This window comes from Lissotriton vulgaris, chromosome 5 (assembly GCF_964263255.1).
Source record: "Lissotriton vulgaris chromosome 5, aLisVul1.2, whole genome shotgun sequence".
NCBI lineage: Eukaryota > Metazoa > Chordata > Amphibia > Caudata > Salamandridae > Lissotriton > Lissotriton vulgaris.
The window spans coordinates 2,004,275,296-2,004,301,142 of record NC_141693.1 but is presented as its reverse complement, the minus strand read 5'-3'; the positions used below and the strand labels follow the sequence as shown (position 1 = coordinate 2,004,301,142).

At 47.0% G+C, this 25,847-nt stretch overlaps 1 protein-coding gene across 1 annotated transcript in view; it reads left to right on the top strand.

Annotated features, from left to right (window-relative positions):
- LAMC3 (laminin subunit gamma 3) overlaps positions 1 to 25,847 on the top strand; it is a 713,512-nt gene that overhangs the window by 85,505 nt on the left and 602,160 nt on the right. Inside the window, exons 2-3 of the mRNA XM_086924802.1 lie at positions 2,686 to 2,990; positions 10,621 to 10,751. Coding sequence (XP_086780928.1) covers positions 2,686 to 2,990; positions 10,621 to 10,751 — 436 coding nt within the window. The remainder of the gene's footprint in view (positions 1 to 2,685; positions 2,991 to 10,620; positions 10,752 to 25,847) is intronic.

Here is a 25,847-nt window from a genome sequence, read left to right as displayed (position 1 = left end):
CAGCTGCTGCCCCTTCACTGCTAGGGCTGCAGCTGGTGCCCCTTCACTACTAGGACTTCAGCTGCTGCCCCTTCACTGCTAGGGCTGCAGCTGGTGCTCCTTCACTGCTAGGCCTTCAGCTGCTGCTCCTTCACTGCTAGGCCTTCAGCTGCTGCACCTTCACTGCTAGGCCTTCAGCTGCTGCACCTTCACTGCTAGGCCTTCAGCTGCTGCTCCTTCACTGCTAGGGCTGCAGCTTGTGATCCCTCACTGCTAGGGCTTCAGCTGCTGCTCCTTCACTGCTATGGCTGCAGCTGGTGCACCTTCACTGCTAGGCCTTCAGCTGCTGCACCTTCACTGCTAGGGCTTCAGCTGGTGCTCCTTCACTGCTGGGGCTTTGGCTGCTGCTCCTTCCCTGCTGGGGCTTCAGCTGCTGCTTCTTCACTGCTGAGGCTTCAGCTGCTGCTCCTTCACTGCTAGGCCTTCAGCTGCTGCACCTTCACTGCTAGGCCTTCAGCTGCTGCACCTTCACTGCTAGGGCTGCAGCTGGTGATCCGTCACTGCTAGGGCTGCAGCTGGTTGCTAGGGCTGCTAGATCATTCCATGTTTGCAGGCCACTCTTCTCCATCCCTGCAGCTGCCTTGAATGAACCCATTATACCACGGTGTCTAGTTGTTGTTAAAGTAGACCCCCAGGCTGGCATAGGCTGTCCTGCCACCGTGGAGGCACCTGTCACCTTCACTGCTAGGCCTTCAGCTGCTGCTCCTTCACTGCTAGGCCTTCAGCTGCTGCACCTTCACTGCTAGGGCTTCAGCTGCTGCTCCTTCACTGCTAGGCCTTCAGCTGCTGCTCCTTCACTGCTAGGCCTTCAGCTGCTGCTCCTTCACTGCTAGGCCTTCAGCTGCTGCTCCTTCACTGCTAGGCCTTCAGCTGCTGCACCTTCACTGCTAGGCCTTCAGCTGCTGCACCTTCACTGCTAGGGCTTCAGCTGGTGCTCCTTCACTGCTGGGGCTTTGGCTGCTGCTCCTTCCCTGCTGGGGCTTCAGCTGCTGCTTCTTCACTGCTGAGGCTTCAGCTGCTGCTCCTTCACTGCTAGGCCTTCAGCTGCTGCACCTTCACTGCTAGGCCTTCAGCTGCTGCACCTTCACTGCTAGGCCTTCAGCTGCTGCTCCTTCACTGCTAGGCCTTCAGCTGCTGCACCTTCACTGCTAGGCCTTCAGCTGCTGCACCTTCACTGCTAGGGCTTCAGCTGGTGCTCCTTCACTGCTAGGGCTTCAGCTGGTGCTCCTTCACTGCTAGGGCTTCAGCTGGTGCTCCTTCACTGCTAGGGCTTCAGCTGGTGCTCCTTCACTGCTAGGGCTTCAGCTGGTGCTCCTTCACTGCTAGGGCTTCAGCTGGTGCTCCTTCACTGCTAGGGCTTCAGCTGGTGCTCCTTCACTGCTAGGGCTTCAGCTGGTGCTCCCTCGCCGCTAGGGCTTCAGCTGCTGCTCCTTCTCTGCTGGGGCTTCAGCTGCTGCCCCTTCACCGCTGGGGCTTCAGCTGCTGCCCCTTCACTGCTAGGCCCTCAGCTGCTTCTCCTTCACTGCTAGGACTTCAGCTGCTGCCCCTTCACTGCTAGGGCTGCAGCTGGTGCCCCTTCACTACTAGGACTTCAGCTGCTGCCCCTTCACTGCTAGGGCTGCAGCTGGTGCTCCTTCACTGCTAGGCCTTCAGCTGCTGCTCCTTCACTGCTAGGCCTTCAGCTGCTGCACCTTCACTGCTAGGCCTTCAGCTGCTGCACCTTCACTGCTAGGCCTTCAGCTGCTGCTCCTTCACTGCTAGGGCTGCAGCTTGTGATCCCTCACTGCTAGGGCTTCAGCTGCTGCTCCTTCACTGCTATGGCTGCAGCTGGTGCACCTTCACTGCTAGGCCTTCAGCTGCTGCACCTTCACTGCTAGGGCTTCAGCTGGTGCTCCTTCACTGCTGGGGCTTTGGCTGCTGCTCCTTCCCTGCTGGGGCTTCAGCTGCTGCTTCTTCACTGCTGAGGCTTCAGCTGCTGCTCCTTCACTGCTAGGCCTTCAGCTGCTGCACCTTCACTGCTAGGCCTTCAGCTGCTGCACCTTCACTGCTAGGCCTTCAGCTGCTGCTCCTTCACTGCTAGGCCTTCAGCTGCTGCACCTTCACTGCTAGGGCTTCAGCTGGTGCTCCTTCACTGCTAGGGCTTCAGCTGCTGCTCCTTCACTGCTGGGGCTTTGGCTGCTGCTCCTTCCCTGCTGGGGCTTCAGCTGCTGCTTCTTCACTGCTGAGGCTTCAGCTGCTGCCCCTTCACTGCTAGGGCTGCAGCTGGTGCCCCTTCACTACTAGGACTTCAGCTGCTGCCCCTTCACTGCTAGGGCTGCAGCTGGTGATCCGTCACTGCTAGGGCTGCAGCTGGTTGCTAGGGCTGCTAGATCATTCCATGTTTGCAGGCCACTCTTCTCCATCCCTGCAGCTGCCTTGAATGAACCCATTATACCACGGTGTCTAGTTGTTGTTAAAGTAGACCCCCAGGCTGGCATAGGCTGTCCTGCCACCGTGGAGGCACCTGTCACCTGTACAATGCCCCCCCAGTCCATAAGGTCTCCTCCTCTTCCCACTGCTTAGGACCCTCTCTCAAGCAATCTTCCCAGAAGGCAGTGGCACGAGGCAGAGATGCTGACCCAGTCCTCTTTCTCTTTTGTTTTTCAGGGAAGTCCTACGAGATAACCTACGTGCGGCTCAAGTTCCACACCAGCCGCCCCGAGAGCTTCGCCATTTATAAACGGACCCGGGCAGGAGGTCCCTGGGTGCCCTACCAGTACTACAGCGCCACCTGCCAGAAAACCTACGGCAAGTCGGAGCGGGGGTACCTACGCCCAGGTGATGACGAGGCTGTGGCCTTCTGCACGGCGGAGTTCAGTGATATCTCACCACTCAGTGGTGGAAACGTGGCCTTCTCCACCCTGGAGGGCCGGCCTAGCGCCTACAACTTCGACAGGAGTCCTGTCCTGCAGGTAACACGTGGCACCACCAATGCTTTCATCACCATGGAGGGGCTGTAGATTTACTAATGGTTTGCATGGGCACTGGTATGATCAAACTGGGGAGAGGATGTAGCCTGACGGCTAGAGCGGTCAACCTCAAATCTGGGGTATCAGGTTCGAGTCTCGGCAATGACGCTCAAAAACCTGTGATTCTGGGCAAATCTCTTCATCTACCCGTGCCTAACAAAAATGAATGTGTCCTCATGTAATGCAACTGGTGCTCATGTAAAGCGTTCTGATACCCGATACCTTTGGGTCAAGTTCGCGCTATATGAAACTCCGTTAAAAAAAGAGTAAAAAAATGACCGTAACTTTCCTGGGCAAACGTTTTTTGCCCTCTAATTTTACGCTCATGCAACAGAATACCACTTTGTGCTAAGACCTCATTTACTCACACAGAGGAGGAGTGCCTGGAGCAGAGTAGCCCAGGATCTGGCTCAAAATCAGTTCTACTAAAGTAGCATAGCCTGTCTTTTTGCCCACTGTTCAAGTCAAGTGAAAGTAGGCACAAGCAAGGAGACGTTTTATCACCTGATACACCTATCTGTAACGTGGTATTTACACAACAGTACATATCCTACACTTCTGGCCCCTGTGTGGTTGTTTATGGACAAGCACTGGCCCTATAGGGAGTACCTGGAGTACAATCCTATGCTTGACTCTCCTGGCTTACCTTTGTGTCATAGCGCAAGGCTGTCGACTACCGCAAACAACAATGCTGAGCACCACCTGGAACCGCCATTTTAGAACCCGTGCTGGCCATGGCTTCATTGATGGGCGGCTCGGGCTAAAGGCCTGAATCAGATCTTGTATGACCGTCTGACGAAATACGAATCCAATTATATCCTATGGGATTTCTGCTTCGGCGGACGGGATATCCATCACCATTGTGACCGAGTAACCCCTCCACCAAGATCTAAATTAGGCCCGAAATCCTCTGCAGCTCTATTTTTGATCCTTCGTGCAACGCAGTTCTGCAATTTTTCACACAGCATTCTGTTGGGACAATTATAGTAAATCTGAGCCATAGCGTGCAAAAAGGGAGATCAGGGGAGGTTGGGCAAAGTAAACACGGTTGCGGCCCAAAGTATTTCTCAGTGGCCCGCTGTCAGCGCTGCAGAATACCAAGGTTGCTGAATACAAAGATTGCCTAGTCTGATATCTCCTTCCATTGTCCCATACTTCCTCCGCATGCCTCTTTCTTCCACCGCCCTACACTTCCTGTCTCTTTATCTCATGACTGCCAATCTTACCTCGTCTTGTTTCCAACTCGTGTCTCTTTCTTCCACCTTTCTATACTCCCTGTCTCTTTAGTTCACTCTTGAAGTTACTTTTTCACCCTTGCTTTCTCCCTAGCTCGCTGTTCATATCTTTTTCCCTTCTTTCTCCCTGTTTTACCTTCCTCTCTCTTGCACTAGAGCTGGTGATGAAAAATATGTCCGAGACCCAAAAAATAAGTGCCAGTGCTCACCACCAGCAAACACCGGCATAAATTAAGCACTGGAAGGAGGTCCCCTTCTGCGTGTTTCCTCCACTGTTGGTGGATAGATCATGTTACTGGGTAATTCTTGCATAGTTCTGGGTGCTGTTCCCCCAGTGTCTGCGATCTTGGACCAGGGACATCAAACATGACCAGTAGATGGCCGGTGATCTCCACACAGCTCGGTGTTGCTCCCGCTTAGGCAGGTAACTCTGATTGTTTCTGGTTTTGGTACATTTTGCATTACACTATATAGTAGTTCATTTGTTACTCCCTCTGTGCTGTCGCTACATGAGTTGTATGACAGAATATCATCCATAAAAAATTCTGGTAGAAAAATATAATTGTAAAAGTATAAACAATAAAAATATCATCTTTACATACAGATAATGTAAAACACAAAAGTAGTGACTACCAAAATATTGTGGTCCAAACAAATTGACATTACATTGAAAAGTACATATATTTAATCATAATTAACTTTATTATATGTCAAATAAAGAATATTTTTCATTAATATATTCAATTAACAAAAATAACAAATGAAAATTCATTTATTAACTAACAAAATCTTTAAAAACATATACATTTTAAATAATCTCAGAAATGAATATAACACATACGTGAAAACACATTAAAAACATTTATTGAAAATATAAGGTTAAATTACTTTAAATAATGAAAAACAATATTAACAAGTATAATAACTGATACATTTAAAAAATATAATTTAAATGTATATAACTGTTATAAATTAATTTTGAAAATACGTAACAAAGCGCATTATTTTACAAATTCTAAAACATCTAACAATTATAGAAAACAATAGTTTAAAAACACAACAGAAAAATAATAAAAATAAATACCATATTTTAAAAATATACATTCAAATTGAAAATGCTTAAATATCTTTAAAAACCAGTAACATATATTAACCTAACCCCAATACAAAACATTAAATAATAAACTGATAAAAAACAATTTAAATAAACTATTCTAACTAGATTCCATCAAACATTAACCCCATCCAATCTGCCGTCGGCCATTGGCCGACGGCAGCACTACCTCGCTGGTGCTGCCGTCGGCCAATGGCCGACGCGGCCCCGCCCGTTTTTTAAAACGGCCGCACTGCCGCAAAATCGGCGGCGCAGCCAACGGGTTAAACTAATGGCATAAATTGTGGGAGGGGGCAGTTTTACTATTCTAATTTCAATCTGTCAAACTTTGGTGGAACTGCATGCATGAAGAGGTTAGATTTACAATTCTAACTCCAATCTAACAAACACTGGAGAAATGGTATATATCAAAGGTTTAGTTGCTAACTCAAATATAAGACATGTTAAAGAACGTGTTTACATTAGGAGTGGGCAACTCTTGTCTAACAAACATTGTGGATAGTACACAGGGAAGATTTGCTATTCTAACTACAATCTAAAAAGCCTTGTGGAAAGTGGTTATAATAGAGGGATGTCTGACTCCGGTCTAAGACACACTGCGTGAAGTGCACACAAGAGTAGGGGGGAAATGCAGGTTTACTATTGTAAATTCAGTCTACACCTCTTTCCTCCTATCTTGTAGCTTCCAAGTCGGCCAGCACCCGCATATGTCAGAGAGTATCCCCCTTATGCAAGGGTCCCACAGGGCTCTATACTGAACCCCACCATATTCAATCTTTAAATTGGACCCCTTGCAGAAATCGTGGAAAAACACAATGTAGCAATCGTGTCATATGCGGATGATACACAACTTATTGTTACTCTATCTCAGGACACGGAGACAGCCGCTAATCAGATCTTTTTATGTTTAGAGGAGCTAACCTCAAGATTGTCCAATAACTGTCTAAAACGAAATGGCAATAAAACGAAAGTAATGATAGTTGGGAAAGCACCTCCGATCTGGTCATCGGACTGGTGGCCTGAGGCCCTTGGGCAAACTCCTGTTCCTAAAGCAGAAACTAAAAATTGAGGGTCTGGACTGACCCCAAACTTTCGTTTAACAGACAAATCAGGAAGGAGCTGGAAAATACCTCGGGACTCTCAAAGTAGTAAGAAAACTCTTAGATATACTACCTATTGCAGCTAGAAAAAACATAGTGCATGCTGTGGTCACATCTCAGATAGATTATGGTAATATTCTCTATCTGGTAGTCTCCAAAAGAAGTCTAACCAAACTTCAACGTATCCAAAATGCTGCCTCATGATTGGTCCTGAACCTCCCAAGAAGAGCATCTACTTCTAAAGCTCTGTCTCCTCTTCGCTGGCTGCCAGTCGAGAAGAGGGTTACCTATAAGGCCACAAGCTACAGACACAGAACTCTGTGGAATGAGGGCCGGATTGCTCCGCTCTATAATAACCTATGATAACCTCTTACAAACCCTCACATAATCTGAGATCTACAGGAGCCGACGTGGTCAAGGTGCCTAAAATCCAGTGAGCCAAGAGGGGATCTTCATCCTTAGGGCTACCTCGCAGCCAAAAGGTGGAACACTTTGCCACTGACTGTGAAGGGACTAAAAACCTGGCTGTTTCACCTTAAAATAGGAAATATCTTGATGTCTTCTTCAGCACTCCTTCTCTCTTTAGCCTAGGTATAGTTCTCCTTTTTCTCTCTTTTTTTATCAGGGGGCTTAATCCTAGTGTGGGAACACACCGTTGGGTGTAACCAGGTGCTTTACAAAATGGAAATATATAACAAACTTTGAAAAACTCCATAAATGGGGGGTCAGATGCTATGTGAAGAAGTTTTGAACTTGCATTATTTTCATTTGCTCCAGCACTATGGCACGGGCAGCAATAATGTTTGTTAATTTGTTTGGTGATGATGGGCCACTGTTGGTGATGGTTTATTCCTTAGCTGATAATGGCTCAATGTTGGTGATGGTTTATTCCTTAGCTGATAATGGCTCAATGTTTGTGATAGATTATTCCTTAGATGACAATGGCTCAATGTTGAGTGATCGTTTATTCCTTAGATGACAATGGCTCAATGTTGGTGATCGTTTATTCCTTAGAAGACAATGGCTCAATGTTGAGTGATCGTTTATTCCTTAGCTGACAATAGCTCAATGTTGGTGATGGTTTATTCCTCAGAAGACAATGGCTCAATGTTGGTGATGGTTTATTCCTCAGAAGACAATGGCTCAATGTTGAGTGATCGTTTATTCCTTAGCTGACAATAGCTCAATGTTGGTGATGGTTTATTCCTCAGAAGACAATGGCTCAATGTTGGTGATGGTTTATTCCTCAGAAGACAATGGCTCAATGTTGAGTGATCGTTTATTCCTTAGCTGGCAATGGCTCAATGTTGGTGATGGTTTATTCCTCAGAAGACAATGGCTCAATGTTGAGTGATCGTTTATTCCTTAGCTGACAATGGCTCAATGTTGGTGATGGTTTATTCTTTAAATGACAATGGCTCAATGTTGGTGATCGTTTATTCCTTAGCTGGCAATGGCTCAATGTTGGTGATGGTTTATTCCTCAGAAGACAATGGCTCAATGTTGAGTGATCGTTTATTCCTTAGCTGACAATAGCTCAATGTTGGTGATGGTTTATTCCTTAGAAGACAATGTTTCAAGGTTGGTGACGGTTTATTCCTTAGATGACAATGGCTCAATGTTGCTGATGGTTTATTCCTTAGATGACAATGGCTCAATGTTGCTGATGGTTTATTCCTTAGATGAAAATGGCTCAATGTTGCTGATGGTTTATTCCTTAGATGACAATGGCTCAATGTTGGTGATGGTTTATTCATTAGATGACAATGGCTCAATGTTGCTGATGGTTTATTCCTTAGAAGACAATGGCTCAATGTTGATGATGGTTTATTCCTTAGCTAGCAATGGCTCAATGTTGGTGATGGTTTATTCCTTAGAAGACAATGTTTCAAGGTTGGTGACGGTTTATTCCTTAGCTGGCAATGGCTCAATGTTGGTGATGGTTTATTCCTTAGAAGACAATGTTTCAAGGTTGGTGACGGTTTATTCCTTAGATGACAATGTTTCAATGTTGCTGATGGTTTATTCCTTAGCTAGCAATGGCTCAATGTTGGTGATGGTTTATTCCTTAGCTAGCAATGGCTCAATGTTGGTGATGGTTTATTCCTTAGAAGACAATGTTTCAAGGTTGGTGATGGTTTATTCCTTAGATGACAATGGCTCAATGTTGCTGATGGTTTATTTCTTAGATGACAATGGCTCAATGTTGGTGATGGTTTATTCCTTAGCTGACAATAGCTCAATGTTGGTGATGGTTTATTCCTTAGAAGACAATGTTTCAAGGTTGGTGACGGTTTATTCCTTAGCTGGCAATGGCTCAATGTTGGTGATGGTTTATTCCTTAGATGACAATGGCTCAATGTTGAGTGATCGTTTATTCCTTAGCTGGCAATGGCTCAATGTTGATGATGGTTTATTCCTTAGATGACAATGGCTCAATATTGGTGATGGTTTATTCCTTAGCTGACAATAGCTCAATGTTGGTGATGGTTTATTCCTTAGAAGACAATGTTTCAAGGTTGGTGACGGTTTATTCCTTAGATGACAATGGCTCAATGTTGGTGATGGTTTATTCCTTAGATGAAAATGGCTCAATGTTGATGATGGTTTATTCCTTAGCTAGCAATGGCTCAATGTTGGTGATGGTTTATTCCTTAGAAGACAATGTTTCAAGGTTGGTGACGGTTTATTCCTTAGCTGGCAATGGCTCAATGTTGCTGATGGTTTATTCCTTAGAAGACAATGGCTCAATGTTGAGTGATCGTTTATTCCTTAGCTGGCAATGGCTCAATGTTGATGATGGTTTATTCCTTAGATGACAATGGCTCAATATTGGTGATGGTTTATTCCTTAGCTGACATTAGCTCAATGTTGGTGATGGTTTATTCCTTAGAAGACAATGTTTCAAGGTTGGTGACGGTTTATTCCTTAGCTGGCAATGGCTCAATGTTGGTGATGGTTTATTCCTTAGATGACAATGGCTCAATGTTGGTGATGGTTTATTCCTTAGATGACAATGGCTCAATGTTGGTGATGGTTTATTCCTTAGATGACAATGGCTCAATGTTGGTGATGGTTTATTCCTTAGATGACAATGGCTCAATGTTGGTGATGGTTTATTCATTAGATGACAATGGCTCAATGTTGCTGATGGTTTATTCCTTAGATGACAATGGCTCAATGTTGATGATGGTTTATTCCTTAGCTAGCAATGGCTCAATGTTGGTGATGGTTTATTCCTTAGAAGACAATGTTTCAAGGTTGGTGACGGTTTATTCCTTAGCTGGCAATGGCTCAATGTTGGTGATGGTTTATTCCTTAGAAGACAATGTTTCAAGGTTGGTGACGGTTTATTCCTTAGCTGGCAATGGCTCAATGTTGAGTGATCGTTTATTCCTTAGCTGGCAATGGCTCAATGTTGGTGACGATTTATTCCTTAGCTGACAATAGCTCAATGTTGGATGATGTTTTTTTTCCGTAGATGACAATGGCTCCATGTTGTTGATGGTTTATCCCTTAGCTGGCCATGGCTCAATGTTACCTCATGGTTTTTTTGTTAGATAACAAAGGCTCTGTGTTGGGTGATAGTTTATTTCCAAGATACCTATGGCTCAATCTAAGGTGGCAGTTTATGTGCAGGGCAATGAAGGCTCTATGTTGGGTGGGGTTTCACATGGTTCTTCAGTGTGATACAGTGTTTGCTTTGCCTTCTTGAACTCTCTCCTTCTTTATCTGCATCTTGAAATGTACTTTGGAAATTACTGGCACTGTGTGAAATCCTACCTCTCCGGTCAGGTTTATAGCCTATTCCCCTTCATTAAGTGGTAAATGTTGTCGCTGTCCCGCACCCTTCTGCTTGTTGACCGTAGGCTGTTTTGGCTCTGTGTTGCCCTTAAGTGGCTGTAGCAATGCTAAACATACATTAACACAAGCTGTATAAATACTTATGTTTGCGTTCTAACGAAAGCTTCTTGTGTCTTGTCAGATATTATCTGCTTGGTGATCATGGCTGAATGTAGTTTGGTGTTAGCTTGCCTGTTTTGTGTGTTCTTGCGCCTATCACCAGATGGACTTAGCGCTGTCATATCTGACTATGGCTATCTTACTCTGCCCCCTCAACCCAGGAGTGGGTGACCAGCACCGACCTGCTCATCTCTCTCAACCGACTCAACACATTCGGAGACGACATCTTCAAGGACAAGAAGGTTCTGCAGTCCTATTTCTATGCCATCAGCGACCTCTCTGTGGGAGGCAGGTAAGAGTCCACCGCGGCTTGACCCTACGCAACAGAAATGTCCTATTTCTATGCCATCTATGGGAGGCAGGTAAGAGTCCACCACGGCATGACAATAGCAAACTGAAGCATTTCTTATTTCTATGCCATCAGCGACTTCTCTGTGGGTGTCAGTTAGGAGTCCGCCGCAACTTGATAATACGCAACATAAAAATGTAGGTGACAAATTGTAGTAGAGACTGCGTGCTCCTACTCTAATGATAATTCATGTTGTAGGGGTGAGGGCCCGAGTACAAGGAGTCTTTTGATGCTTATAGTTCTGAAGCAGGAGGCAACAAGGACCCCTGTATTGTCGTGGAGGAGGGAGCTGGTCAGCTGTGAAGAAAGAAGGGAATCCCTTCATCAACATCACGATGTACTGTTGCAGGTGCCTGCTGGATGAGAGAGCACGTCAAAGGGTTAAACATGGTAAACATGGAGATGAGAAAAGGTAAAAGTCACAGGAAAGACACGCAAACCTTCCTTTCACTCCCACATAGCAATGATCCCGTAAAAACACACTTAGAACATTGTATTTACTCATTGAAAATACCCCCTTTAAACTTGCCCCATTGCTGACCTACCTCCTCCAATATGAGTAAGTGCTTTCTGTGAATACCAACATGGTAGTAAGTTTAGGATTTTGTCTTAAGTTAGTTCTGTGAATCTGGCCCAATATGTTTACATTTTTAAAATCTTTTTTAGCTTTGTACTAGAATGATATTTTAGTATTTTAAAAGTAATTTTAAGCTTTAAATATTTGTTATTCTCAGTTGAGAACTAAATCAAATAAACTTAAACTTGAAACTTGTGCCAGAGAGGTGGAGGGGAGGGGGAGGAGAGAGGGAGGTGGTACCAGGGCCCAGGCGCTGGATCAGCTTTTCCCAAACGGGCCTTGACTGTACGGCGTGTAATGTCGCCCAGACGTTCATGTTTTATTACTGCAAGATGCGGGGCTAATGAGGCGCGTGCATTATTGTTCTGTTTCCTGGTACTCGCTGTTCCACAAGACTTTAATGAGATGGGAACCGAGCGCTCACCCCTCCGGCCTGGAGTCTTCTGTCTCGCCTTTAATCTACAACAAGCCTTGACAACCCAGCAGGAGTAAATTAACAAAAAATGTAGTATCACTATCCCGTCTCCTCTTCTAGGCCAATATATACATTACATACACATTAAAATCGTAAGGGTATATTTAATGCTCTTTCCACAAGGTACAGTTTCTCGTTTTCATTATGGTAAATGTTCATTCCTCGTTTCCTGAAATGTGTTAAAAGTTATGTGGAAAGAACATTAAAGATTCCTGTATGATTTTCAATGTATGTGAAATTTCTATTGGTTCTGAAGAAGCAACAGAGAGTCGCGAAACACGTGTCGGCCATTCATATGGTCTGATGTTATGAGAGAATAAAGGAAAGAAATGTTTTAAAAGTCAAACATTAGCATTGAAGCCATCGTGTTGCTTTGGCTACTTGGTTGGTGTAATGTTGCAGGGGGGAGGGGTGTTTGGACCCCACCCCGGCTTGATTTGACTCGTTTGGTTTCGCCCACGGTCACGTGACCGCAGGGATAAATAAACAGGGTGGGCTGCGCATAGACAGTCCCGCCCCAGACTGTATCCTGTGTGAGTCTCACCTCTAGGCACCTGCGCAGCACGCATCCTACCAGCACGACCTACGCCCGAGTCATACCGAAGCCTATGACACAACAACTGGCGACGAAGGATGGGGTCCACCACCCGCTACGCGCACCCGCGGCCGACCCAGTTTGCCAACACTGTCAGCGGCAGAAAGCAGCGTGGCCCCTAGCCAACGCGACTCCACCCACGGGCTACACCAATTTGAGTGAGTCTGAGCCAGGAGCAGTCCCGCTGCAGACGTTGCGGCTCTTCCATGTTGACGGAGGTGCGTCGCCCCACTGCTTTCTCGCAGTGCAAGAAGCAGTAACATAAAATGGTATAAATACCATTTTATGTTACTGCTTCTCACACTGTGAGAAAGCAGAAGGGTTGGGGGCAGGCAGATGGGCGGTTCTGCAACAGAGCAGGGGAGGAGTAGCAAGCCCAATGTTGCAGGCCCTGACTGGGGCCGACCAAACGAGTCATGCACACTCTGCCATTTTCTCCAGGCAGGCTGCATGCAGCCTACCTGGAGAAAATGGCCTCCCCATAGGCGCCTGGCTGGGCGCCGTCCCCTCCAATCACAACGCTGCCATTGCAGCGTTGTAATTGGCTAAGGGGAGGGAGGCTGCCTGTTTCCTGCGAGGAGCAGAGACAACGAGGGTTCAGGCCGGCTAAGGTAAGTTATTTTTTTTATTTATGAAAATTAAATCAACCCCCTCCCTGGGAGACACCCCAGAGAGACATCCTAGCTGGTACTGCATGAACTACCACCCACACTGCATCCCATACCCAGTTGAAGGCAAGCGTTCAGCAAGCACAATTTTGGAAACCATGTAGGACCAGAGGAATGGGCCCAACGTACATCACTTACCCACACAAGCCCAGGACCACGTGTCAGCCACATGCACCAAAGGGAGGAAGACAGTGCAGTGATCCCAACAACGCCTGGTAGCAAGGGGAAAAGAAGATCTCCAACGTCCAGCAAGCTAGCCAACACACAGCCTGCGCCCTAACCAACAAGGGCAGATGTGAGGCACTTCTACCCATCCGGGACAGACCCTAACTGATGCCACACCAACCTGTGTCACTGCAAAGCAAAGGATAAGACAAAAAGGAGCCGGCAAAAACAGCATCACCACAGTGGTGTCTACCACCTCTGATGCCACAGCAAGTGTTAGACATCTGCAAATTTGACATCCATGCCCCCATCGAGCCTTTCATCATCACTGGTGCACCATTCTCCCAAGCCGCAAAATGGGCCACGCGGGTAGACCGTCTGGAGACATACTTTGAGGCAGACAGGCAGACAATGACTAAAGCTTCTTCACCTATGTGGCGCTGCTGTCGACCGTTCAAGAAAGTATACGAGGCTGGGCCCCCTCACTACGCACCTATGGCCAATCCAGACTACAAGTGGTTCCTACTCAGAAAAGCACAGCAGACAACCGAGGAGTCAGTCGATGAGTTTTATGCAAGGCTCTGTGCATTGGCGATCACATGCACCCTCCCTGATAAGCAGGGGAAATCGTACCCAATTCACCTGGGGCTGTGCGTCAGCGAAATTACGCAAACCCATCTCTCAAGTGCCCAGCGGGTCAAAGTAGTTGTCGTAATCACGAGCCACCCACATAAAAGGCATGGTCCTGCTGGCCATCATGTCTGAACCAGTCAACAAGTGGGTGCGACTTCTTCACCTCAACACAAGAAAGACCACCCAAAGATGTTGCAAATGGCCAAACCATGCAGATTGTGTGGTGGTCCCACACCACATGAAGGAGACCTGCCCAGAAAAGGACAGACGTGCTTAGCCTTTGGCAAAATGAATCACTACCCAAAAGTCTGTAGATCTATTCCAGCCATGAAGGGACTCAAAAAGAAGACGTCTAACCAGGTGGGCTCTGAGTCCATACCAGCTGAGGACGATAACATGGATGACGACGAGTCGGAGGGAACAGTCCATGTCATCCACATCGTAGAACCGGACCCAAGTAGCATCCGCCGGGCTCCCTGATGCCAAGTGATGGTCGAAAAACAACCTATAGTGTCAGTCACTGACACAGGGGCTTCAATCAACATCCTACCCCTGTCACTGCACAAAGACATGGACGCATCACCAATCTTATGCCCCACCACCACGGTGTAAGCCAATGGCACCTCCACGTGCCTCCCACTGGCGGGAGTCTTCAGTACCACCATGAGCCATCAAGGGCAGGTCACAAAGACAAACATCTATGTTATTAAAGGAGGGGGAGACATGCTACTCAGCTGCCACTTGGCCGAACATCTACAGCTGGTCCAGTTCGTATTTGGGGTTCATGCCAGTGCCCTTGACTTGATCTTTGCGGAGTTTGAACACCTCTACAAGGGCATTGGGCGCCTGAAGAACCAGGTGGTTCATCTTCACATCAATCAATCGGCGCAACCAGTGGCATTGCAACATCGTCATTGGCTTTCCATCAATGACCAAAAATGAAAGAGCCGACATCATCGAGAAGATGGAAGGGCCAAAATCCTAGGTGTCATCCACTGTCATCGCCCACAAACTCAAGCAGGAGGGAGCGCCACATAACTCCTACCGCATATATGACATAGTGGGGGAGCTAACAGGCTCCCGATAGTTCTCGAATATGGACATGCGATCTGGATACCACCAGATGCTCCTTGCACCTAAATCCCACCATGTAACCACATTCTCCACTCTCCTGGGTTTGCGCCACAATCACTTTAACTTCGGCATCTCCAGTGCGGCGGAGATGTTCCAGGACATCATATGAGGAGCGCTGGCAGGCTTCACTGGCATCCTGAATGTCAGTGACGACATGCTGGTCCACACCCCCACTCTGGAAGAACACCTCGCAGGCTGAGATCTGTGTTTCGGCAACTGCACAGCTGTGGCATCACTCTACATAAAAAGAAGTGTGAGCTCCTTAAACAGGAGATATGCTTTTTTGCATACCGTTTCTCTGCAAAATGGATCACTCGGACCCTGCGAAGGTCCACGACATCCAGAATACGCCTGCATCTGCCATGTCACTGAAGTAAGCAGTTTCTTGGGAATGGTCACGTATTGTAGCTGGTTCATTCCAAACCTGACCTAACTCACAGGGCTGCTACGTGACCTCACATAGGTGTCAACCACCTGGCAGTGGGGTCCGGAGCAGGAACACTCTTTACAAGAGACAAAACAGGCTCTGTCGTCAGGTACCACCCTGGCCCATTACGATCCCACCAAGGACACAGGACTGTCTATGGATGCCAATCCTACGGTCTAGGAGCCCTCTTTCTCAGAAATAACAGTGTGGAGAGTGGGCTCCATCGCATACGCAAGCTGGGCCCTGGCCCCCACTGAACAAAAGTATTCCCATATCCAGAAGGAGGCAATCGCAATCCATTGGACCTACTGGCATTTCCACATCTACATATATGAGCACCTATTCATTCTGAGCACGGATCACAAGCCTCTTCTTCCCCTTTTCAAAGGCTCAGCATCCAAGTAACCCTGGGCGGTGAACTCCGCTCCGCTCACGGAGTTTGCAGAGTTTCCCACACTCCGCGTTACGTGGAGCTCGTGGAGTTCCGAAAAACTCAGCTTCGCGCAGTGGAGCAGAGATTTTTTTCTCACTCACGTTCACCAGCGTCAAGCGAGGAAAATCCACCTCCTGGTGAGATTTTTCCTCATTCGCGATCGCAACATCAAGTTGGCGAGCGCGAGCATGGAAAATAAACCTCCCAGAGAGATTTCTCAACGTGGGGGGTCAGGTTTCTCGTTGCAAGTGGTCTTGTATGCTTGAGACCACTCGCGTTGAGAAACTGCCCGTTCGCTTTGAGAAAGCTGCTGCTTGAATAAAAATCTACTGGAGCAGCAGAAAAGGTAAGCTTGCGCTGTGCATGGTGCTGTTCACAGTGATTGCACAGTGCGGACAAGCATCCAACACTGTGCAATCACCGCAAACGGCATTTTTCTACAGTACTCCGCCGCTTGCGGAGCTCAGCGTAGTGCGACTGAGTTTTTTTGGCACTTTGTGTAGCTCCGTGTAGCGCAACTCTGTGAACTCCACCCAGGGTTGCATTCAAGCCTCCACCAAGGATCAAGAAGTGGACACTCCAGCTCCAAGACTGCCATTTCTCTGTAGAGTACCAGCCTGGAGCCCACAACCCAGCTCGATAACCTCCACAGACATGCCTGGCTCGCCACCCCCCAAGAGGAACAAGAGGCAGACGACACCAAGGAGTATGTGATAGTCATGGTGAAGAGGATGCACCTGCTTCCCATCTCACTGGTTGACATGATTGAAGCCACACAAGCTGACGACTGCCTCCAGCAAGCGATGTATGCAAACAGTTAGGAAGGTCGGACACTCTCATGGCAACCCTGCCCCTGAAGACAGCCAAGGCTCAGAGTATGCTCAAGTCGTTCCACCACGTCAAAGATGAGCTCACTATATTGGCAGATGGATGCCTACTCTATGGAGCCAGGTTGGTCATGCCAATCAGCCTGTGTCAATGGACAGTTGACCTACGTTACGTTACGTTAAAAATATTTGTACCGCGCACGTTCACCAACGGTTTCATGGCGCTCTTGACAAAGTACGGTGACCAGGGAGGAGGAGTTACTCAAATGCTGACTGGAATAACAGGGTTTTTAGCAGTCTGCGGAAGCAGTCGTAGCTAGGGCAGAGACAAAGTGCAGTTGGAAGGGAATTCCAAGTGGAGGGGGCCAGGACAGAGAAACTCAGTCCTCCATGCTTTTTCCGTCTGTATTTGGGTACCACAAGGTAATTGAGGGATGTTGAGCGGAGAGCTCTGTGGGGGATATATCGTGTCAGGCAGGATGAGATAAAGGCAGGGGCTGAATCAGAGAGGGCCTTGAAGATGGAACATCCAAGCTTGAAAGTACAGCGTTTGGAGACAGGGAGCCAGTGAAGGTTGCGGAGAAGGGGGGTAACGTGCTGATGTTTGGGCTGGCGGAAGATCAGGCGGGCAGCCTGATTCTGCACTAGTTGCAGCCGGTGGAGGTGGAAAGCAGGGATCCCCGCATACAGAATGTTGGCATAGTCGAGTCTGGAGGTGATAAGAGCGATGATGACTAGAATCAGGGCCTCTCTGGTGAGAAACCTACTGATTTTGCGGATCCGCCTTAGATGAAAAAAACAGGATGAGGTGACTGAATTGATTTGTGGTCTCATCGAGAGGTCTTCAGAAATGATCACCCCCAGACTCTTCACCGTGCTCACAGGAGTGGGTGCCGTCCCTAGGGATGAAGGCCAAAAGGTGGTATTCCATGGATTAGTGGAACCCCCCACTAGTACTAGCTCTGTTTTTGTGGGATTCAATTTCAATTGGCTGTGAAACATCCACTCTGCAATGGCCAGCATAGTGGACTGAAAATTAAGACAGGAAGAAGGAAGGGAATCAATGGGAAAGATTAACTGAAGATCGTCCGCGTAATTGAAAATTGTGACCGGGGAGTTACGGAGGGAAGCTAAGAGGGGTTCCAAATACAAATTAAATAGTAAGGGTGATAGCGCAGAGCCCTGAGGGACCCCGCAGGTTAAGGATGAGTAGGATGCGGAAAAAGTGGACAGGTGGACTGCCTGAGATCGGTGGTCGAGGAAGGATCTAAGCCAATCGAGGGCCACCCCCTGGATGCCAGCATTGTTGACACGGTCGATCAAGATAACATGATCGACCGTGTCGAATGCTGCCGACAGGTCCAAAAGGACAAGGGCCTGTGAGATGTTTTTGTCGGCACCTTTCCTGAGGGCATCCATGACGGCTACTATGACCGCCTCGGTGGAATGGAGGGGTCTAAAGCCAGCTTGTTGGGCATCCAGGAAGGAGGATTTCTCGATGAAGGAGCTAAGGCAGCGGGTGACATAAGTCTCCAGGATCTTTCCTAGGTAGGGGAGGAGGGATATTGGTCTGTAATTGCTTAAAATTGTGGGATCCGCATTAGTTTTTTTTAGAATGGGTAGAACGGCTGCCTGTTTGAAGGAGCGAGGGACTTCCCCAGTGGCTAGAGAGTTGTTGAGCAAGGCTAGTGGGGGGCCAGGGCAGGCCAGGAAGGCCTCCCTCAGGATCTGAGGGGGGCAGCAGTCATTAGGGGAGCCTGAACTGACTTTATGGAGCAATGAAGAGAATTCTTTTAGTGAAATTGGCGGAAACTCAGTCAAACAACTAGTGTTCATGGGAGGGAGAGGGAGGGAGAGGGGATGAAGGGGAAGGGATATTATTTTTAATGGTTGATATTTTGTCAATGAAGTAAGAGTTAAGGGAATCACACAGGGTTTGGGTTGGTTGGGGTTGAGGTGTGACCCTGTCAGGCAGGGAAAGCTCGTTGACAATGGAGAAGATGTCTTTGGCTTTGTTGTTGGAGTCCATTATCTTATGGGAAAAGTAGGAGGTTTTAGCTGCCAAAATCGATTTTTTTGTAGGACTTTAAGGAGTCTACATAAGCAAGTCTGAGCTGAGGATCGTAGTTGCGCCTCCAACGGCGCTCAGCTTGACGGAGAGCAAGTTTATCCGCTTTAAGTTGGTCAGAGAACCACCGCTGGGCGTCATGAGGGCGCTTGGCTTTAATTGTTTTGAAAGGGGCAACTTTGTCGCAAGCAAGGAGTAGCCATTCTTCGAGGTGAGCAGCCTGATCGGCTACCGAGCTCGAGGGTGTGGGTGGGGTGGAGGCCAAAAAGGCATGAAAATCAGCCAGATTTGCTTTTTTCCAGTTACGAGCAGAAAGATTCTTAACAGGGGGGGAGGGCAAAAAGTATGAAGATGAAGGTAAAAGGATATAGAGCAGTGGTCAGACCAGGAACAGGGAAGTACAGAGGGAGGGGAAATATCGAGATTGGACGTCCAAACTTGGTCTAGGGTGTGACCCTTGTGATGGGTGGGAGTATGAACGTGCTGGTGAAAGTTCATGCTAGTTAAAAGGTCAGTAAACTCCGTAGAAGATTGGCTTTCGCGGGCATCAGATGGCCAGTAGTTGAAATCGCCAATAATCATGATGTTGGCATGATTAATCGCGAGTTGAGAGATGAAATCGCCGAATAGTTGGGGGAAGAGAGGCATGTATTCAGGGGGCCTGTAAACAAGAACACAGACAAAGGCAGACTTGGCTGAGGAGAATTTAAGAGAGAGGCAGTCAGTTTTGGGGATAGATATCACAGTCAGCTCTGAAAATTTATGTTCAGAGCGGATGATGGCCGCCACCCCGCCGCCGGCCTTCCCGGCAGGCCGGTTGGCTTGCATGATATAGTAGCCAGTAGGAATTGCTGCGAGGATGTCGGGGGCTGAGTCCTCAGTAATCCACGTTTCAGCTAGGAGGAGAATATCAATGGCGCTCTGGTGTAATAGTTGAAAAATCTCCAACCTAGTGCATGGGTTCCATCAGGGAGTCAGGAGGACCAAAAGGCAATTGAGAAGCAAAGTGTGGTCCCCAACAGTGCAGTCTCTGCAAGACCACGGAAGAGGGGGACACTTGTCCACCTATCATCACAGAACCCTCACCGAATGTCCCCTGGCAAAGTGCTAGTGCCGACTTCTGCAGTCTGACAGATGGCAGACAACTCCTCGTTGTCCTCGACGACTACTCCCGATACATGAAGATCAAAATCATGAGGACCACCTCTGCAGGAGAGACCTTTCCCAAGCTGGAGAAGGTGATTGCCACTCACAGCCTTATCTGGGAGCTGGGCACAGACAACGGTCCACCTTTCAATGGCTAGGACCTAGCCAACATTCTGGCATCCTGTGGAATGAAACACCACTGGATCACCCCCAATTTGCCACAAGGAAGACCTTCCGCATTGCTGAAGTAGTGCAACGATGCATAGAGAGCACCATCTTTACCTTCTTGAAAGACTATCGGCTGATGCTGCATTCCACCACTGGAGTAGCCCTGAGTACTCTGTTTTGGAGGAAGGGATCAAGCCCCAATGCCACCGAACAGAGACGAAGTCCACGGTGAAGAGCAAAACCGTAGAGCATCTCAGCACAGGTAGGCCAAACTCCAAACATCTCCAGTGGGGACAAGGTGCTCATCAAGGACCAGCAACCAAGGAAGTAAGTTCCAATTGCTTTTTAAACTTAAACCATGGAGAATCTCCAAGTTCAGCTGGACTATAATACCTGCCTTTCGAAGCAGAATGACAGTGACACAAAATGTATTGCATTGCAAACTGTTCAAGGAAAACCCCAGAACTCTACCAGAGTCTTTGGATCGACACATGCAGGAACCGATGGATGACCATTGGGAGTCTGACTTGTCACCTACCTTCCCCGGGAGACCAGTTGTCTCCCCTGCCCTCTTCATCTGCACCAAACCCTGTCCACCGGTCTGTCACAGATAAGGAAGCTAAGAGTGACCAGACCTATCGTGAGCCACCTGGACCAGATCGGGGTCTCCCAAGGTACCCCCTCTGGTGCGCAGCGTACTTGTTCTGCAGGGGAAATGCTGTCATGACTTGCTGTCACACTCTTTTGCTTATGCGCTTCTCTTACGTATTTTCATTGAACCGTTTTGGGTCAGTTATAATAAAGGGGAAATGTAATGGTACGGGCCGTGGTGTGGTGGATTGTTTGTTACCACAGCCTACCAGCGCGGTTGTATGATGTTACAACGCATTCCGTTGTAACGCATGCCTTTTCCGCCCATGCGTTACAACGGAATGCCTTTCCCACGCAAAACCTTTACCACGAATATTCCTTTACCATGCATACTTTTACAACGATTTCCTTTGTAAATTCATGCATGGTAAGGGCATACTCTTGGTAAAGGTTATTCCCCCACCCCTAAACCCTTCTACAAATACCCCTCCCCTGCCCTTAACCCTTAAATCGGACCCCTTTTTTTCTTAAATCTAATATTCCCCTTACCTCTCCACGTCGGCTCTTCTCAATGTTCTTCCTGTTTACGTCGCACGTCGTTAAGAGGAAACTGAAGTATTTTTCCGTTCCCTCTAATGACACAGATTGCCTCCACATAGAAACTGCAACAGGTGCGTTTTATATTGCCCCCTGTTTTTTTCACGCTTTTCTTTCTTTTTAGGTCTCGCCTAGCGTATTGAGTAAGCAATCGCTATGCGAGAGATATAGAGAACTGCTCCAGGAAATCTTACCAAGGGGCTTTTCAATGCGGATTATGAACAGTGCATGTGCTTCGTGCGTGCGCTTGCCATTTGCTCACCCGCCCCTCCCATCCGACTTGAAAGGAAGCCGCTCGCACACCACCATTCCACCATTTGACTGTGCCTCGCATCACTTCAAAGGCTCACACCACATCAGACTTGAAAGGAATGCGCTCCCCCACCCCTCCACAGCAATGCCGAGAGCTTGTTTCCTCATGGCGCCTCTCACAACTGTCCCTCCCCCACCACAGGGCTAGTCTCACGGCTGCATTACCATCCATCGCTTTCACTTTCACGGCTGTGTTTTCTTTGGCTTTCAGCACTCAGCTTCCTTGCAACCAGCATTTAACCGCCACCTTTTAGTTAAAAAAAACAATTGCAGCTTTGCCCAGCTCTTCACTATTTCGATGTTCCTAGTTAATTAATGTTCCTTTTGTTACTGGTTTCCCTGGCCTCCTTTGTTCCGGTCCGCCAGCTCCCGTGTCTGACTCATCATGCGCTGCCCTGAAACATTCTGCTTCACCTTCCACGACCCGAGCCTGCTCCGCCTCCGTGTTCGCTCTCTCCCTCCTTATGCTGCTGCCCTCTCAAGCACCGCCCCTTGTGCACTCTATGCTGCTTTCTCCTTTCCCCACATGACCTTTTTCCTGTTTTATTATTGTATTTTATGGCCCGGCACCGCTGCCAATGCTTGTTTTGTAAATGTATACACTCGGGCGCCGCTTTCCATCCCACAGCGCTTACACACGCATCCATGCTTGGGGCTGCAGAGAGGAATTCCCTCCCAACTCTCCCCCGCTGCTTCCTGCATTATTTCCACAAGCCAACCTTAACACACTCCTAACCGAACATTTCCAGCTGTGCTGACGACCCTGGCACCCTGTGACCCTCGGCATCTTAGCGGCAGTGTAAAGCCTTGAAGGCCACACAGCGGGGCGGCCTCTCTCTGGTATGTGCACAGACACTGCCATGGACTGCGAAGGAGAGGGGTGTCACTGGGAGTCTCAGGGAATGTAGTTGAAGCCTTGCCTCTTTTATGGAGGCTCTTCCTCGGCACATACCATGTTGTTTGTGAATAAGACTTATAATACCATAAAAGTCCCTGTTCTTAGCAAAAAGTGTTGTTAACTTTTTACAAGATAAAGTCTTCGGTTCGCTCTGATTAATAAATGAAAAGGTTGGTAAGTACTGTTTGTCGTGGAACAATCTTCTGACTTGACGGGAAACTCCGTAAATGCTACTTTTCCCACTTCAGCGCTTTTAGTTATCTTGCCTAAGTGCCTCTTGCTGTCTAGCCAATTATATCATTCTAAGGCATCGCACCACAGTTATAAAGCCTCGAGATTTAGAAGTTCACTTCTCGGGTACTAGCATGCTATGCTACCTTTTCATGTGAAGCAGTTTCATTAGGGCATCTTTTGCCGTGGCTCCCATTTCTTCACATTAAGAGTATTGTTAGGAAATACATCACTGAACATCCACAGATTCCTTTTAGTAATTCATGTCAGTACCCCGTAAAGTATTTCAAGTTCAGCTATGTCTATGTTGCTACCAGCATTTACCATCTTTCTTTCCCTGAGAGTTCAACAAACCTGCTATCTATCTATCTATCTATTGCCCTCCCTCTATCTATCTATCGCCTTCACTCTATCTATCGCATCACCACAGCTTCACTCAGCACCACCACAGCATCACTCAGGGGCACCACAACATCACAATGCGCTACCACAGCATCACTGAATGCCACGGCATCACTTGTCGCCACCACAACATCACTCAGCGCCACCACAGCATCAATCTGTGCAACTATTCAACAACAACTGGTTCAAGTATGTTCTCTCAATGTTTCAAGCTTTATCACAAATGCCACAAAAAGATGTTAATATTTCACTTCTGTTCTTGGATTTTCATCACAATATAATATACTGAACATAATCTTCACAAAAGTTATTTACAAAAGTTTAAGCTATTGCCATTATAAATTGCAATAACTTTTATTTAGGTTTTCATTATTTAAAAAAATGTAAAGCCATATTGCATTACAAATGCTATAGGTGTCACATTTCCGAAAGTTAAAACTATTGGCATTGTAAATGACAAAGCTATTAATTTCGCTATTTTCAAAACCAACACATAAATAAAAAAATTGTCATTTACAATACCAATAGCTCAAACTTTCCTAATGCGAGACCTATTGCATTGCAAATGCTTGTTTATTTTGAGCCTTTATCACACATACCTTTACTATGTATTTCATAGTAAAAGTATGCGTGGTAAAGACTACTCGTTGTAACCACGCATGCGTTGTAACATGCGTGGTTAAGTTATGCGTGAAAACAGCCACGTTGTAGTGACCGTTTCTAGCACAACCTAGTCCAGAGTCATACCAAGTCCTAGGACAGACTTAAGACAGACTTAAGTTAGGATTTTGTCTTAAGTTTGTCTTTGTCTGTCTTAAGTCTGTCTTAAGTCTGTCTTAAGTCTGTCTTAAGTTTGTCTTAAATTTGTCTTAAATGTGTCTTTAGTTTGTCTTAGTTTGTCTTAAGTCAAACTTAAGACACAATCCTAACTTTACTACTACTAAATGCCTTCTGTGAATACCAAAAGTAGTAAGTTTAGGGTTTTCTCTCAAGTTAGTTCTGTGAATTGCCCGTGAGTGAGTGTGTGAGTGAGTGAGGAGAGAGAGAGAGAGAATGGATCTCCAGATGGATGGATGGAAAGAGATAAAAAGCGTCAGCAGGACGCAAAGGAGCAGGGTCTAGTCCTTTGATAAGCCTCCCAGAAAAGTGAGGTTAAAAGTACTTCATTGATACACATCAGAGACTCGAAAAATACACTTATACAAGCACTTAATGGGCAAGTTCATGATGCACATGTGAATAAGTAGTTTAAAAATGCACTTTAGGGAGAAGGAAACAGTCCTCTCATGTGTAGTGCTTACAGCGAGCTCAAATGCCCCCATTGTGTCTCACAGCCATGTTGTGGCAAAGGAGGCCTCCTCAATAAGGCCTGGCAGTGATACACCATGGCTGCAAGGTCCAGGGAAGGGGGCATGAAACTCTCCAAAGTCACAAACACTCACATCCACTGTTGTTCTTCATATAATAAGCCAGAGGGTTGCCCAACAGGCCTGTGCTGAACTCGGATCAGTGACCAGGCTCTATTAACTGAGAACTGGGACGAGGAGGACCTGCCAGCCTCTTAAGACCATGGGCCAGATGTAGGTAAATCTAATTTACCGACTCTTAAATACCGAATCATACCGATTCGGTATTTATGAATCGGTAAATTAGAAGGAGGGAGATGTAGGTATTTTTTAATTTTGAATTACCGAATCTGTAACATTCGGTATTTACCGATTCGGTAAATACCGAATCGGTATTCCCCATTTATTCCTATGGGCTTTGGAGCCCATAGGAATCATTGGGAAATACCGATAGATACCGAATCCAGCAAGGGTGCAGGGGGTGTCACTTTGACACCCTCTAGCACCCCAAGTGCAGGCTTGTGTGCCATGTGGCACACATACATGCCCTAAGGGCATGTCTGTGTGTCACATGGCACAGTTGTGCATGCACAGATGTGCATGCACACCTAATTTCGGTATTTTACCACCCAATAGGATTGGGTGGTAAAATACCGACTCTTAAGGGCCTGTGGCACTCTGTGGAGTGCCACCTACATCTGGGTTTTACCGAATCGGTTAAATTACCGATTCGGTATTTTACAGAATCAGTAAATTTACCGATTCTGTAAAAAAATGCCCCCTACATCTCAAAAACCAATTACCGGTCGGTAACGGCCGAAATCGGCCGTTACCGACCGGTAATTGGCGACCTACATCTGGCCCAATATCTTATCCTGTGTCACTTGTAAAGGGCCCTCGTGGACTGTTCGTTATTATGTTACGCTCATTTGTATAGTGCTTTACTGACATTTCCGTGCTCTGGTAGCGTGATATTAATCTAGTGCTTTTGAAATAACATCTCAGTAGAAAATGGCAGAGAATTAGCTCTCCAGATGCTCCAAGTTAGAAGGGAGCTGAAGATGGAGGTCTTTAAAGGACATTATTTTAAATGGAATGGTGCACTGGGAAAATGTTCTAATTTCAAATGATATTCAAAACGGTGTATCTCAAAATTTCAAATGTATTCCTTATTTTCTCCTTCATGGTCATAATATATTTTCAAGACATATAAATACAAAAGTCGCCCAGCCAACGCGTTTCATTCAAAAATGATTTCTTGAACTTCCTCAGGGCTCTCAATCCTTACTCGTAGTCAATGGTGGGTTTCAGGCTCAATAAGCGTTACAAAATGTTGTAATGTAGGC